This window comes from Blennius ocellaris (genome assembly GCF_963422515.1).
Source record: "Blennius ocellaris genome assembly, chromosome: 3".
Taxonomy (NCBI): Eukaryota; Metazoa; Chordata; class Actinopteri; order Blenniiformes; family Blenniidae; genus Blennius; species Blennius ocellaris.
Genome location: NC_137652.1, coordinates 28,889,190 through 28,903,974, shown reverse-complemented (window position 1 = coordinate 28,903,974; position 14,785 = coordinate 28,889,190). Strand labels below are relative to the sequence as shown.

Sequence of the window (14,785 nt, the reverse complement as noted above, 5' to 3'; positions counted from 1 at the left end):
GTGTTTCTGGTCATCACAGTTAATGTGAATATAAATATTTGATTCTCCAGACTTGTGTGGTTCAGATGTTGTTGCCACGGTGACGGAGGTAAACTAAAGTGTGGTGCATTCACTGGCCGTAGGGGATGTTGGGGCCACGGGGTCAGACATCCCTCACAAGGTCCAGCTGCATGTCACTCCTGACAAGGGATCATGTAATCTGATGACTATGTGGACGACGGAGGAGGTTTTTGGGGGGGAAGTGCGTCTGAACACTGCACAGGTCTGAGATTAATTTTTAATACTCATATGTGGGCCTGGGGCTTTGCAAAGCATTCTGGGAGGGCACTGAGGAGAGGAGCGGGATGGAGGTCAGAGTTTTATTATTCCGGATTAAAGTGGGAGACGCAAACACACAAACACGCACACACACACTTAATGGTCACGTGAGCAGCTGAGGAGATGTGTTGGGCCACCCTCTGTGAGGAGTGTGTATGGTCAGCTCCTGCCTGGCACTACGGGGTCACCTGGTACAGGTGTGATGCACATCTGTAACAGGCACGCTGCAGCGGTGACCAGTGTGGTGCCTTGTGTTACAGGTCTGGTATAAAGATAACAGGTGTGTTAAAAGTTTGTTACAAGTGTTTTACAGGTCTGTCTTGCATGCGTGGGTCTAATGTGTTACAGATGTGTTACATAGATATTACAGTTGTTGAGTGTCTGTGACAGGTGTGTTACAGGTGTAATACATGTCTGTTACAGGTGTTACATGTCTGTTACAGGTGTTACATGTCTGTCACAGGTGTTACATGTCTGTCACAGGTGTTACATGTCTGTCACAGGTGTTACATGTCCCTTACAGGTGTGTTAGGTGTCTATACAGTTGTGTTACTGGTGTGTTACTGTTACAAGTCTGTCACAGTACGACAAAGTGCCCCCAGGACCAACTCTGTCTCTGGTCCCACAACAGGAAGTACGGTAAAAATGTAGTACGGTACAAATGTAGGTGAGGTTGTGAACGACTGGGAGACGCTCCAGTGAAGAACACGGAAGCGGCTGGTGGACGTCAAGTCGTTCTCTGGTGACTCAGGTTAAACTTTCTCATGGTGAACAGCAGCATCCAGCTTCACCTCCTCCTCCTGTTCCTGAGAGGAGGAGCTCCTGCTGAAGCCCCGTCCCGCCCCGTCCCGCCCCGTCCTGCACCACAACGTCCTGGCACAAAAAGTGCGAGGCTCGACCGGTTTAAACCGTTCCGGTTTGCATTTCCACCGCAGGAATGCGGCCTAAACCGCTCCAGACCGCTCCAAAGGCGACCGCCTTTCCACTCCCCTTCCATTGGGGTGCCGGGGACCATGGAACGGGTCTGCGTTTGAGTCTGAGTCTGCTGATTGGTCAGTGATTTACTACACGCCCTCAATATGTTAATGTGTCGGGTGGATGAAGCCTCTGTCAGTGTGGTCGGCTGTGCACTGGTTGTTTTTATTTTCCTTTTCTTTTCTTTGGTGCTCAACTTTAGTGTTTGTGGTGAAAGAGCGGACTTGAGGCAGGGGGAGACCGGGGCTCGGGACTTTGCATCGCGTTGGAGTTTTCTGTTTGCAGCATAGCGCTCGCCGTGGCGTGGTTGCGTGTCCGGGACACAGGAGCCTTGAGCTTTGGGCTCCGGCGCTGATCGCGCTCCGGCAGCTCCGCTTCTCTGCACCGCGTCCGCGGTCCGTCCCCGCAATGCAGCGGCACTGACCATGGTTGAACAGAACACTGACGGCCTCTGCCTCGCGTTTGAACAGAAAACACAGACCCGCACCACGAGGCGAGCGCCGCTCCGTGGGTCTGTGGTTTCTGCGGACCGCGGCAGCGATGAAGAGGAGCTCGGAGCACGACGTCTCCGTGTTCCGGCGCTGACCTGCCGGACCGCGATCAGCGCCGGAGTGGAGTGGCTGCTCCTGCGTTTGAGCAGAAAGCTCCAGAATCCCATGTCTCAGCCAACCGGGGCGAACGCTCCGGCGACTTGCCCCGCACTCGAGCGCGCTCGCCGGAGCGTTCGCTCTCTCAGAACAAACAAATAACAGTTAACTAAACAACAAGTGCAAAGTGGAGGATGTAAACAACAACAGAGGATTCATAAGATCCAGATCTGACGACTTTCTTTTCTGTTGTAACGTCACATGTCTGTGGAGCTCTTAAGCCCCGCCCACTTTTTAGACTCCTCTCTGCAGTGGAAACGGGTACCGGACCGAGCTCCGGCTTCGCTTGGCCGTACCGCGCCATACCGCTCCGTACCGCTCCGTACTGTCCCTGCACTTTTGTGCGGTGGAAACGGGGCTTTACTGTTACAAGTCTGTTACAGAGATGTTGCAGGTATGTTGCCTGTTGCTTACAAGTGTGTTACATGTTTGTTACAGATGTTTTACATGTGTGTTACAGATGTTTTACATGTCTGTTACAGATGTGTTGCTGTTACAAGTCTGTTGCAGAGATGTTACATGTATGTTACAGATGTTTTACATGTGTGTTACAGATGTGTTACTGTTACAAGTCTGTTGCAGAGATGTTACATGTATGTTACATGTGTGTTACAGATGTTTTATGTGTGTGTTACAGATGTTTTACGTGTGTTACAGATGTGTTACTGTTACAAGTCTGTTGCAGAGATGTTACATGTATGTTACAGATGTGTTACATGTGTGTTACAGACTTGTTACAGGTGCGCTCCAGACCTGTCAGAAGTGTTTTACAAGTTTATAGAAGTTATATTTGTTGTCCATGTGTTTTACTGGCATTTTGCTAGCGTGTACCACGTCACTCGCATCAAGAACATGCCCCATATTATAAAATGATATTGAACATTTTCTGACCTGTTGTGATGTACATATGTCACCGCCGTGTTCCAGGCGGCTCAGACGTTACCATGTGATATGTTTTGGCTTTGTGATGTCACTGAGGTCACACACATCACCTGTTACACACATTCTATAGGTTACTGTCGGGTCCTGTTATTATTTCAGATATGATCTATGTTACAGTGTTACACTTACATGTGACATGACATCATAAACATGTTTCATTGTACACACATGTCACTTCTTCCTTGTCTCAGTGATGTTTGATGTCTTAAATCTCAACACATGTGTTGCGTGTTGAAAACTACAGATCATGTGTTTATGGACGATGCTGGTTGAGCCGCTGCAGTCGAGAATGTTGACCTATAAAGTGTCACACCTAGTCTGATATACCTGCAAATACCCTCAGGCCAGTCACACACACACACGCACACACACACACACACACACAACTCATATTTTTCCAACGGCACCGTGACACCTCCAGCTGTCACTGTTCTACATGACAGAGACAGCTGCAGGAAATATCACACACACACACACACACACCCACAGCGGCATAGTGATATAACATAACTGTGTATATAAGGAACAATGTTTTTGTGTATTTTATTTTTACTGCTGGTGATATTATTGTTTTTATTCTTTTCATTTGCTTTAATTTTTGTTATTTTATTGGTAATATATTACTGTTACCTTTGCTCCTCTTGTTTTGGTTTCTGTTAATCATGCTATATATTCTATATTATGTCTTTTTTAAGGTTGTGCCAATGTTATTTCTTTTGCTTTTTTTTTCTTTGTTGTTCTTTTGTTATTTGTGTTATTCAAGCTGTTGTTTTGTCGATGCTGATTTTGTTATTGCTTGTTTACAAAGTTATTGAATTGTAGCTTTTCCATTTGTTGTCATTAAGGTTGTTGTTTTCGATTATTGCCTTGATATTTTTTGTTGTAGTTTTTGCTTACCTTTGTGTTTTTTCATTTCTTTTGTTGTTGGTGTTTGTGTGTTCCACGGCTGTTGCTGCTATTGTAGGTGATTTTTCAATGTATTCATTGTTGTTTCTACTGTGTATGCTGTTGTTATTTTTGGTACTGTTACTTTAGTTGTTTTTCCATATGTGCAGGAGGCTATTGCAGAAAGAAGGCTCAACAAACTCGGAGTCTCTCCTGAAGTCTAAGTCGAGTAACTCTGAGGCCATGTTTCCACGTACCTAGGTATCTGAAAAAACTGATATTTCTCTGCGTTCGAGTCGCACATTTACACATAAACGCAGCTACGACTCGCCACAAACAATGATTCCTGAAAACTCCGGCCACAGTGGAGGTCTGGATAAACTCTGTTTCTATCTCGGGCGGATATTTACATCACAATCCGTGACGTTCGTTTTTGTTCCCCAAGATTCTGATTGGCTATCATGGCTTCATGCTTCTTGCTACGCTGCCCCCTACAGGATTGGCTACTCATAGCAGCTCTGAACCAGCTGTACATGTGGATTAGTGTAAATGAAGTTGGTTTTTTTTTTTTTTTTTTAAACTGGGTACGTGTAGATGTGGCCTGAGGTTCCTCCACAAAACCTGCCAGCGAGCAGGTTAACGTGCCCAGACTGTGTTACTGTGGGGGCTTGGAGCTGAATTCAGCTCTTTATTTGAAACCCATAACTCAAAATTTCCCTCATTTCAGGGTGAAGGTGCTCTGAATTTTTCCTGAGTTTGGAATCCACCCTGCTGTTCACCTTCTGGTCCAGTTTTCTGTTCTGTTGCCGTTTCTTGGTTTTATTGGTGTTGATCTGATTGCTTTTGTGAATGTTCCTACTGTTCCTTCTGTTGTTGTTGTTTCAATAGTTATTGTTGCTTTTTTTGTTTTTATTTACGTTGCTCTTCTTGCTTGTGATACTGCTTGTTGCTGTTTACATCATTCTTTTGTTTGATTTCACTTTCAGTGTTGTTTTTGATTCAGGAGCCCAGACTATGTTACGAGGTATCTTCGGGATTAACTCTGGTTTTTTCCTTATCGAGGCAACTTCAGGATTAACTCTGTTTTTTTTCCCTTATCAAGATAACTTCAGGATTAACTCTGGTTTTTTCCTTATCGAGGTAACTTCAGCATTAACTGTGGGTTTTTTTCCTTATCGAGATAACTTCAGGATTAATTCTGGGGTTTTTTTCCTTATCGAGATAACTTCAGGATTAATTCTGGGGTTTTTTTCCTTATCGAGGTAACTTCAGGATTAATTCTGGGTTTTTTTTCCTTATCGAGATAACTTCAGGATTAACTCTGGTTTTTTCCTTATCGAGGTAACTTTAGGATTAACTCTGGTTTTTTCCTTGTCGAGGTAACTTTAGGATTAACTCTGGTTTTTTCCTTATCGAGGTAACTTTAGGATTAACTCTGGTTTTTTCCTTATCGAGATAACTTCAGGATTAATTCTGGGGTTTTTTTCCTTATCGAGGTAACTTTAGGATTAACTCTGGTTTTTTCCTTATCGAGGTAACTTTAGGATTAACTCTGGTTTTTTCCTTATCGAGGTAACTTAAGGATTAACTCTGGTTTTCCGTACTACGACGCTGGTTCACTTCTTCCCAGGATGAATCACCGTGGTAACTGACTGAATGTCTACCCTGCTCCGGAGCGGGTTATGTTCTGGATAAGAGGCCAGAGCTCCGCCTCCTGACCAATCAGATCTCTTGGAAAATGACCCGCCCATTCATGATCCTGATTGGTCCACTGTTTCATAGCAGTGAGGAGCGACACACTGCAGAGAGTTTTTAGAACAATCTTTTTGACTTCATAAAATAAATCCTGGTCACCGAGGCTTTGAAGGACGTTTTTGTTCTTGATTTGTTCCAAGTGTGTTTCGCTCTACGAGGGTTGATCTGGAATAATGAGCTTAATAATAATGATCTCCCCTGACAGAACTGGAGGAAACAGAACGTCTCCTGTCGTCACGGTGATGAATTAATATTCCAACACAAAACAAACTCACTAAAGCCTCAAATCAACTGGATGTAAAAATGTAAACTAAAAGAAAAGCCAGTTCTATTGTCCCATGAATTAATATCATATAATGTCACCAAGTCAGCATTAACAAGACGGGAACGTTCTGGCTTCGGCTGCAGCAGCAGTGTTGCTGTCGCCTGCTGGATGCGTTTTAATTCTCCATATTCTCAGAGAAGAACTGCTCCTCCATGGTAAAGTCACTGCAGTGTTTCTCCCTGTGGGATTGGTCAGATGCTGCAAGCTCCGCCCCTTTCATGTGAAGGGAAAACTCTGGGTTTGCAGAACTCGTGAGTTGATAACCTGCTGATTGGGATCCAGAATGGCTGGGCGAGTTCATCCAGGTTGTATTCCCCCCCGTTACGGTTCCTCTTCCTGTTTGTGGTTTTATTCGTGTTCTTTCTGTTCCTTTGGCCTGTTCTTCATATTACAGTTGCTGTCAATATAATCACTTTAATCGTTGGTAATGTTTTTTGTCACTTTTTACACTTTAACCCATTACCACCGTTTTGTTGTTGCTTTCATTGTTTCTCTTGGGTTTTTTACTTATTAATGTTTTTTGTTGTTGTTGAGCAAACGGGAAGGTTTAAATCAGCTCAGACTGAAACTTTATGTAAAATATGGACGTGTGTGTGTGTGTGTGTGTGTGTGTGTGTGTGTGTGTGTGTGTGTGTGTGTGTGTGTGTGTGTGTGTGTGTGTGTGTGTGTGTGTGTGTGTGTGTGTGTGTGTGTGTGTGTGTGTGTGTGTGTGTGTGTGTGTGTGTGTGTGTGTGTGTGTGTGTGTGTCTGAGACGTGACGCCTCTTGTTTCTTGGAGGTTCACATTCACACGTGTCCTGACAGCCTCCCAGACGACACGAAGAAGTGATGAGTCAGCAGACGAGACTGTGACGTCGTGTCTCTGTGTTCCAGGTCTTGGCAGGTGAAGACTGGACCCGGTCTTGGACCCGGATCTGCAGGACGGTGGTGATTGTGATCCCGATGGGTCTCAGACCTTCATGACGTCTGCGAGCAGGACCGGCTGAGAGGACTTTCTCAGGATCAGGACCATGGGACCTCCTGTGGTTCAGGGAGTTCCTGCCGTACCAAAGATGGGGGTCCGGGCTCGGGCGTCAGACCGGTCCCAGAGGAGAGGTGACGGGGTCGCCCAGCCCCCGGCCAGGTGTGACAGTCTGATCCCTGGTTCTCACCCGCCACTGGAGACCAACCTGGACCTGCAGACCGGCTCTGAAACCCGGCTCCTGGTCTGTGAGGGCCAGGGGTCTACCCCGCCCACCAGGAGGACTCAGTCCACGATGAGGAGAAGCAACAGCGAGGCGGCGATCAGCAACGCTGGAGACCGAGGCGTGGACCCCACTGCCGTCAACCCCAACACGGGCGCCAGTCTGAGGCGGGCCTACGGCAGCTCCTCCACACTGGCGGAGCCCAACGCTCCTCCCTCTGAACCTCCACCCCGCCAGGCCTCCGTCACGGTCACTCCAGACCTCCTGCGCTCGGCGGGCCTGGACCACCAGGAGGTCTCGGTCTACAGGACTGTCGGTGGGCGTAGCAGCCAGGACTCTCAGTTCACGGTGACCCCTCACAAATGTTTCTCTCACTACGATGTTCAGAGCATCCTCCTCGGCCTGGGCGGGGCGTCGCCCCCCTCCGGTGGGGGGACAGACCTCCGGCCCTGGACGGCGTCGGCCTGCTCAGACTCGTCTCCGGGGACTCTCGATGGACACGGCGATCTCAGCGCGTCCCCCGAAGCAGACGACGGAAAGAGCAGCAGTCTGGTGCTCAGCAGTCCTTTCTTCTTCACCGAGGTGGGCGGGGAGGCGGAGAGGACTCTGGGTCTGACCCGGGGCCTCGGCTCCGGCAGCGAGGCTCCGCTGGCCGGGCGACGCACCAATGCAAGCGTGTCGGTTCTGGAGGGCTGCAGAGAGAAGCCAGCCTTCCCCCTGAACCTGACCAACAACTGGAGCATCGAACACGTCGATCACGGAGCCGGTTACTACCTGAAGTACTTCTACAGCAGAGGTTTGTGTTTTCCTTGTGCTCTGACTCTGCCAGGTCAACACCATGAAGTGAAATATGATCCCTTTCCCTACAAGTTGCCAGTATTCAGGATGCCTTCAGGGCCTGGTTCAGTCTCCTCTGAGGTAGTAAAGTGGTTGTTGCCCGTGGAGCCGCTACATGTAGAAACAGGATCGTTGACTCGCCCGCCAGTACGACTCCAGCAGAGAACACAAAAGCACTTTTAGAATGTTTTACGTAAAGTAACTTGCCTCACAGTTCAAGGAGGAAAAAGTGAAATTGAATGTCGACCGGTCCTCCGTCCCGGCGTCCTTCACTCCGGTTTCCCTTTTCTTCCTCTGCAAGACGAAGTTCAGGCTCCATGGTGGAGCTCCGGCTCTGAACCCTCCGTCAGCTGCATTGAAAGAGGACTGCCCTTTGATTACACTGACATGTGTGACGTTTGACCTTTGACCTCCCTCTCTTCCCTTCAGATCACCAGAATTACTTTGGCTTTGATGAGACCTTTGGTCCGGTGTCTCTGAGCGTCCGGCGAGAGAAACTCCACAAAGGGACGCAGTACAACTACCGGGTCATCCTTAGAACCGGCCAGGTGACGGGTTTAGCTCAGTCCACTTCAGTCCACTGGGGTCCGGCCAGGAGCTCCCTCTCTGACCCTAATCGGCCTCAGTCTTGACCAACCAGGTCTCTGCCCTGCTGCAGGTCTTCACCCTGAGAGGATCCATCATGGAGGACTCGGTTCCATCTTCATCCAAACACGGGACGAGTCGAGGTCTCCCACTGAAGGACGTTCTGGACTTCATGGTTCCTGGACTTAGAGTTGAGAGTCTGAGACGGGCCAGCAGTTCTCCCAGAGTCCCTGACCTGCTGCTGCAGCTGGACCAGCAGGAGGTGATCTGAGCTCCGAGGTCACCATGGTAACCCCTCCCATCTCCACTGACACGTCCTATCCCTCATGTCTTCATTTCCTCCAGCTCAGCTCCCAGTTCAGCGTCGACGTTCAGTTCTGTGCTGAGGACCAGACCGGAGGTCCTGCTCTGGAACAGTTCCTGAACCTGCTGGCCCACAAAGTCCCACTGGAGGGTTCCACCAACTGCCAGGGTAGGTTGGACCTGATCCAGAACCAAGACCACACCTGATCTAGATTCCTGACTCCAACCAAAGGGTCAATTGAGATCTGAACCCAAACTGAGATTCTGATCTGGAGCAAATCCACATCCTGACACTAACCCAGAACCAGTATCACACCTCAAAAAGAGCTTGATCCAGGTCTTCTGTTGATTGTTTACTGACTCACATTGATGCGGTAAACATGTTGTTTTTGTCAACAGGAAGTCCGTCAGTAAACATGTTCTGTGTCAACAGGAAGTCCGTCAGTAAACATGTTCTGTGTCAACAGGAAGTCCGTCAGTAAACATGTTCTGTGTCAACAGGAAGTCCGTCAGTCTTCACAAAGTTTCATGATTTCGACCTGAAGTTCAACGTTTCTGCACTGAAACCCAGAACCAACGATACTCAACAGGTACTGTTGTTTCTACTGCTACTACTAATACTGCTGTTAATACTACTGCTGTAAGTACTTCTGCTACTCAAACAACAAAGTTAGGACCGTAGCAGTAGTGGGTTGTAAACGTGATTTTAAAATGCCAGCTGGAGTTTTGCTCTCGGGGTTGATCTTCACTCTGACGTCACGGCTGTTGACGACCAATGACGACACTCGTTGTTTCCCAGCTGCGGCTCGACATTCACATCAGCAACACCATCACGCTGGTCTTCCAGCAGCCTGAAGACCCCCCCTTCAATCCAGAACTCATCCACTCACAGTTCCACCGGGTCTTCATCATCGTCAGAGTCCACCGGCCCTGCAGCCAACACACCTGCTACAGGTGTGTGTCACTCACACACGCCACCTTGCACCTGAGTGTGTCCACCTGCTGACGCGTGCGTGTGCGTGTGCGTGTGTGTGTGTGTGTGTGTGTGTGTGTACTGTAGTGTCGCCGTGACCAGGTGCAGAGACGTCGCCTCATTCGGCCCATCGATTCCGTCCGGTTGGATGTTTCCCGCCTCCCCGGCTTTCCGAGACTTTCTGTTGACCAAGATCATCAATGCCCAGCACGCCGTGCGCAGATCTGACACTTTTGTTGCCATGGCAACATGCAGCAGAGAGCGGCGCCTGGAGGAGCTGGTGGAGAACTTCAGCAGCTCCACGCCGGTGGAGTCCTCCTCCTCCACCCGGTTTAGCTTCATCCCTTTCAGCGGGAAGAAAAAGGAGCGCAGCGCGCGGGGCGCTCACGCTCACCTGCAGAGCGCCGGGGCGCTCACCTGGGCCGTGACGGCTCCGGACCTCAGCCGCTCCGCCGCCGCCGTCGCCTGCAGACTCGCCATCTCCAGTGAGCTGGTGGTGCTGATCGAGGAGGACGGCAGACGGGTGGTGTTCAGCTGCCACTGCCGAGACGTGATCGGTTGGAGCTCCGCAGACCGACACCTCAAAGTCTTCTACCAGCGTGGAGACTGTCTGCTGCTGTCAGCGCAGGACGGACGGCAGGACGGGAGGCAGGACGGGCGGCAGGACGGGCGGCAGGACGGACGGCAGGACGGACGGCAGGACGGGCGGCAGGACGGGCGGCAGGACGGACGGCAGGACGGACGGCAGGACAACGGGCATGAGATCGCACACAGACTGCAGGTGAGGAGCGTTCCCATTGGTCCAACCTTAGATATATAAGGAGTGCTTTCATTGGTCCAACCACCCTGCCAGTCTTAAAGTGGGAGGAGTTTGGACCTGACCTGGGGGTATGTGTGATTTCTACGCCCCCAGCTGGTCACCAGCGGCGCTGCGGCATTTGAAAGAACTCTGAGGAGGAACCTCGCGGGTCAGCTCGGATTTCACGTGAACTTTGAGGGCGTTGTGGCGGATGTGGAGGTGCACAGCTGCGCCTGGGAGGCGGGGCTTCGTTCCGGCTGCCGACTGGTGGAGATCTGCTCGGTTGCCCTGGTAACGCTATCTCACGAACAGATGATTGAGCTTCTGAGGACGTCAGCGATGGTCAGCGTGGTCGTCATCCCGCCACACGAGGACGGCACGCCACGCAGGTCACTGACGCTCATCCTGTTACACTCACTCACTCACTCACTCACTCACTCACTCACTGACTGTTCAATCTGTCTTGCTTTCAGGAGTTTTTCAGAAACGTTTCGTGTCCCGATGTTCTCTGACGTGACATTCTGTCCCCCTCAAATGGCCCCGCCCACCTGGCACCATGTGGCTGTGGCTCCTCCCACACCCAGAGCACCAGCCAATCACAGTGCAGCCTCCGCTCCTGAGCAGCAGATGAGTGCGATCCATCCGAGATCCATGTTCGGCGTGACCGAGGGGAGCAGGTGAGACGGCAGCCGTGAGTTGCTGAGTGTCTGTTTCTCTTTCATTGACAGCAGGCGGTGACTCACTGCACCATCCTGTGGTGAAATGTGGGATTACACCACTGATCCAGCAGCCGTTACCGAGCTAGCTTAGCTCCATCATTTCTCCTCAGACAAATATTTTCAGACTGTGAGGAAACTGGATTCCCTACAGAGAACCAGAACACCTCCGCTCTCGCTCACCTTGCTTCTTCCTTTGCAGCCAATCGACTTCCACTGAACCCCAACTGATCCCCAGGAGGTAATCTGATTACTGTTAGTCGCATAGAAATAATTTGAATTGCTATTTCTTTCCTCTACGCAGAGGAATCTGATTACCTGACCCTGTTAATCTTGGCCCTCAGAGCTTCTGATTGGCCGATCAGCCGTGACGACTCGAGGGTGGAGAGCAGCGGAAGGTCTGAGGGTGAGTCGCTCGCACATCACCGCCGTCAGCGACAACGTAGGAATCAGTCCAAGTCTCAAATTAAATAGTTAAAAAGTACAAACAGTGACGTGTATAAAATGTAGAAGATAAAGTCAATAAATGTGGATAAACACCAGAATTTTCTCTCTTCATCATGACATCTTCATCATGTCCTCCAGACGACCAGAACCATCATCAGCCTCCTGCGGTGATGAAGGTCCAGAGGCACTTTGAGCTGTGTGACTGTGAGAGCAGCGTCACGCCGCAGAGAGTGAGTCCAGTGTGGAGACGAATCCTCTGACCCGAGCGTCTGCTGATCCCTGATCCCTGATCCCTGATCCCTGATCCCTGATCTCTGATCCCTGATCCCTGACCTCTGATCCCTGACCTCTGATTCCTGACCTCTGATCCCTGATCTCTGATCTCTGACCCCTGATCCCTGATCCTTGATCCCTGATCCCTGATCCTTGATCCTTGATCCCTGATCCCTGACCTCTGATTCCTGATTCCTGATTCCTGACCTCTGATCCCTGACCTCTGATTCCTGACCTCTGATCCTTGATCCCTGATCTCTGATCTCTGATCTCTCTCACCGATCGGCTTCGTCTGTAGGTTTCTGGGAAACGTTTGTCCAGCTGCTCCACCAGCAACACGCTGTCCAGCAGCAGCAGTGACCCGCGGCCGGCCCACCGCACAGGGACGTCACTGGACAGTGGCATAGACTCCGCCCTCTGCGCGTCCTCAGCCCCGCCCCCGGCTCCAGCAGGGACGCTGGTTTTGAGAGATGTGTGGGGGGAGGGGCGGAGTGGGGGAGTCGACCGGAACGCCTCCGCCCGTCACCTGATGGAGCGCAGTGAGAGCTGCTGTCTGTTCAGGTGAGACGGAGGTCAGAAGGGGTCAAAGTTTGGATTCATGCTCGATCCAGGGCTGATGTTCACATTCTGCCACACGCTGCTTTACTTTTCTCAAACTTTCCCAGTTCCCAGCTGGGAACTTTCCCATTCACTTCCCAGCAACATCCAGACTTGTGAGATTCTGCTCTTGTGATTGTTGTCGTGGAAATAAAATCTGAACGGAACTCACATGGCTCTGTGTGTTGCAGAGACTCACCTGAGGCATCCTTCACCTCCACCAGAGGCTCCACCCAGGAGAAGCTCCGCCCACAGGAAGTCGGAAGTCTGGAGGTCAGCAGGTGAGACGGGGGCGCAGACGGAACAGGAGAAAGTCGGTGACATGTGAGAGTGAAACACCGTTTGGAGAGCAAGAAGGGAAAGAAGCTGGGTGTCGCCACCTGGTGGTCTTTAATAGCAGATGAATTAGAAAGTGACCCAGGGTGGCCTGAACCTCGATTTCACAGGAAGTGAATGAAGTTGGTAGTTAATTCTCCAGCTTGCTCCTGTCAGTCCTGATAAATATGGTTGTGTTGCTTGATTTAAGTTTGTTAATCAACGTTGTTTCACTTCAGCTCCAGAGACCAGACCAGACACTGGAGTGCTTGTTATAATAAATACAGAATATTTGTGTCACTGATATTATTCTGTGTTTAAAATACCGTTGTTCTATTCGTGTCGGTAAAATGCAGAATGTCTTTCAGGCTGAGCTGCCAACCAATCAGGGAAGAGTGTGTGAAGATGATGCAATGTGACGTTGCTGTGGGGTTGAAGGTGAGTCTGGTCATTGAGGCTGATTAATTAACGGTGACATCATCAGTGTGTGACAGCCGATTGGTCTTTCAGTCCTCCATCGTCCCCTTGTCTCCGTGGAGATCTCTGACTCGCAGCCTGTCGGAGGACAGTCTGTACCGGACTTTGTCCCGCCCGGGCTCCCGAACGTCGCTGCTGTCAGACCTGCAGACGCCATGCGAGCCCGGAGCGCCGCCCGGAGCACCGCCCGGAGCACCGCCCACTCTGCGCTGGAGTGAGACTTTGATAATGAGAGCATGTTGCTGAAGATGCTGGACACGTCTCACCCGTCTCACTCCACAGGCAAACTGCATCGTTCTGACAGCTCATTGGCTGAGCGTGGACGGATGTCCCTGTCCCGAGGCTCCACCCAGCTCCTCTGGAAACATCTGGCAGACGTCACTCAAACCTTCAGGGGTGAGGAGAAACCAACAACAAACAGATTTCATGGCTGATGCTCGAGTTGTTAAGTTGGGAAGTTCGTGCTTTTTTAAAATTTGTGTTTATTTTGTTTTTATGTTTGCTGTTGTTCGTGTATTGATGGTTTATTTGTTATTTCTTAATTGTTTCGTTTCTTGTTTTCACTTGGAGTTTCTTCTTTATTGATGTCTGTTTTGTTTGTTGTGTGTGTTGTTCTCTGTAGTGTTTTGTTTGTTTGTTGCTCCTTGTTTACTTTTCGATGTTTCTTGTCCGTTTGCAGCAGCGGGTTTGTTCTCGGAGCTCCGGCGGCTCTCTGACGCTGCGGCGGCAGCGTCAAAGAGTTCTGCTCTGCAGGACAGGTGAGGGACTACCTGGACCGACGTTATGCCAGTTTATCTGTGACATCATTGTGACATCACCTCCCCCCCCTCAGTGGCGCGGTGGCGCCGTCGCTCTCCGGTAAAGTCGTCCAGCTGGAGGAGGTCCTGCAGCGGCTGCAGTTCGACCTGCTGCAGGTAACGCCCTCAAACATGATGTCACACCGACGAGTGTGTAACGTCATCACAATGGCGTGTGTGTGTGTGTGTGTGTGTGTGTGTGTGTTCAGGAGCAGCAGGACAAGGCGGCTCTGTTGCAGCAGGTCCAGAGCCTCCGTCAGGACAACCTGCGTCTGCAGGAGGAGAGTCACACCACCGCTGAGCAGGTCCGCAGATTTGCCACCTGGATGCTGCGCCAAGGGGCGTTACCATAGCGACCAGCGTCACTTCCACCAATGAGGGAGCACAACTGTCACCGAGCCCAGAAGACGCAGCGATGTCCCAGCGAGACCCAACGTGTTTGGTTTTGAACTGAAAGTTTTGTCGGATTCAGAAAGTGTTTGGTTGCATAGTGACATTCTGTTTCGTTTCAAGACAAGCCAATTTTAACCTGCTTCACCCACACAATAAAACATTTTCTTATTTGCATTCTGTTTTTTTATTAAGTCCAGTGTGCTCGTCCCTGTGTGGCCTGCAATTGCGCCATCACACACGTGC

General features: G+C 50.3%; 1 protein-coding gene across 1 annotated transcript in view; it reads left to right on the top strand.

Moving 5' to 3' along the window:
• Positions 1 to 14,716, top strand: part of LOC308149001 (signal-induced proliferation-associated 1-like protein 2) — a 15,613-nt gene extending 897 nt beyond the window's left edge. The window contains exons 2-21 of the mRNA XM_080520614.1: positions 6,720 to 7,826; positions 8,297 to 8,415; positions 8,526 to 8,714; positions 8,798 to 8,924; positions 9,257 to 9,345; positions 9,555 to 9,709; positions 9,816 to 10,509; positions 10,642 to 10,916; positions 11,001 to 11,204; positions 11,446 to 11,484; positions 11,588 to 11,649; positions 11,829 to 11,920; positions 12,262 to 12,524; positions 12,752 to 12,841; positions 13,244 to 13,313; positions 13,386 to 13,566; positions 13,635 to 13,748; positions 14,032 to 14,110; positions 14,185 to 14,266; positions 14,359 to 14,716. Coding sequence (XP_080376740.1) covers positions 6,857 to 7,826; positions 8,297 to 8,415; positions 8,526 to 8,714; positions 8,798 to 8,924; positions 9,257 to 9,345; positions 9,555 to 9,709; positions 9,816 to 10,509; positions 10,642 to 10,916; positions 11,001 to 11,204; positions 11,446 to 11,484; positions 11,588 to 11,649; positions 11,829 to 11,920; positions 12,262 to 12,524; positions 12,752 to 12,841; positions 13,244 to 13,313; positions 13,386 to 13,566; positions 13,635 to 13,748; positions 14,032 to 14,110; positions 14,185 to 14,266; positions 14,359 to 14,502 — 4,038 coding nt within the window. The 5' untranslated portion in view covers positions 6,720 to 6,856 and the 3' untranslated portion in view covers positions 14,503 to 14,716. The remainder of the gene's footprint in view (positions 1 to 6,719; positions 7,827 to 8,296; positions 8,416 to 8,525; positions 8,715 to 8,797; positions 8,925 to 9,256; positions 9,346 to 9,554; positions 9,710 to 9,815; positions 10,510 to 10,641; positions 10,917 to 11,000; positions 11,205 to 11,445; positions 11,485 to 11,587; positions 11,650 to 11,828; positions 11,921 to 12,261; positions 12,525 to 12,751; positions 12,842 to 13,243; positions 13,314 to 13,385; positions 13,567 to 13,634; positions 13,749 to 14,031; positions 14,111 to 14,184; positions 14,267 to 14,358) is intronic.
• The last annotated feature ends 69 nt before the right edge of the window (positions 14,717 to 14,785 follow it).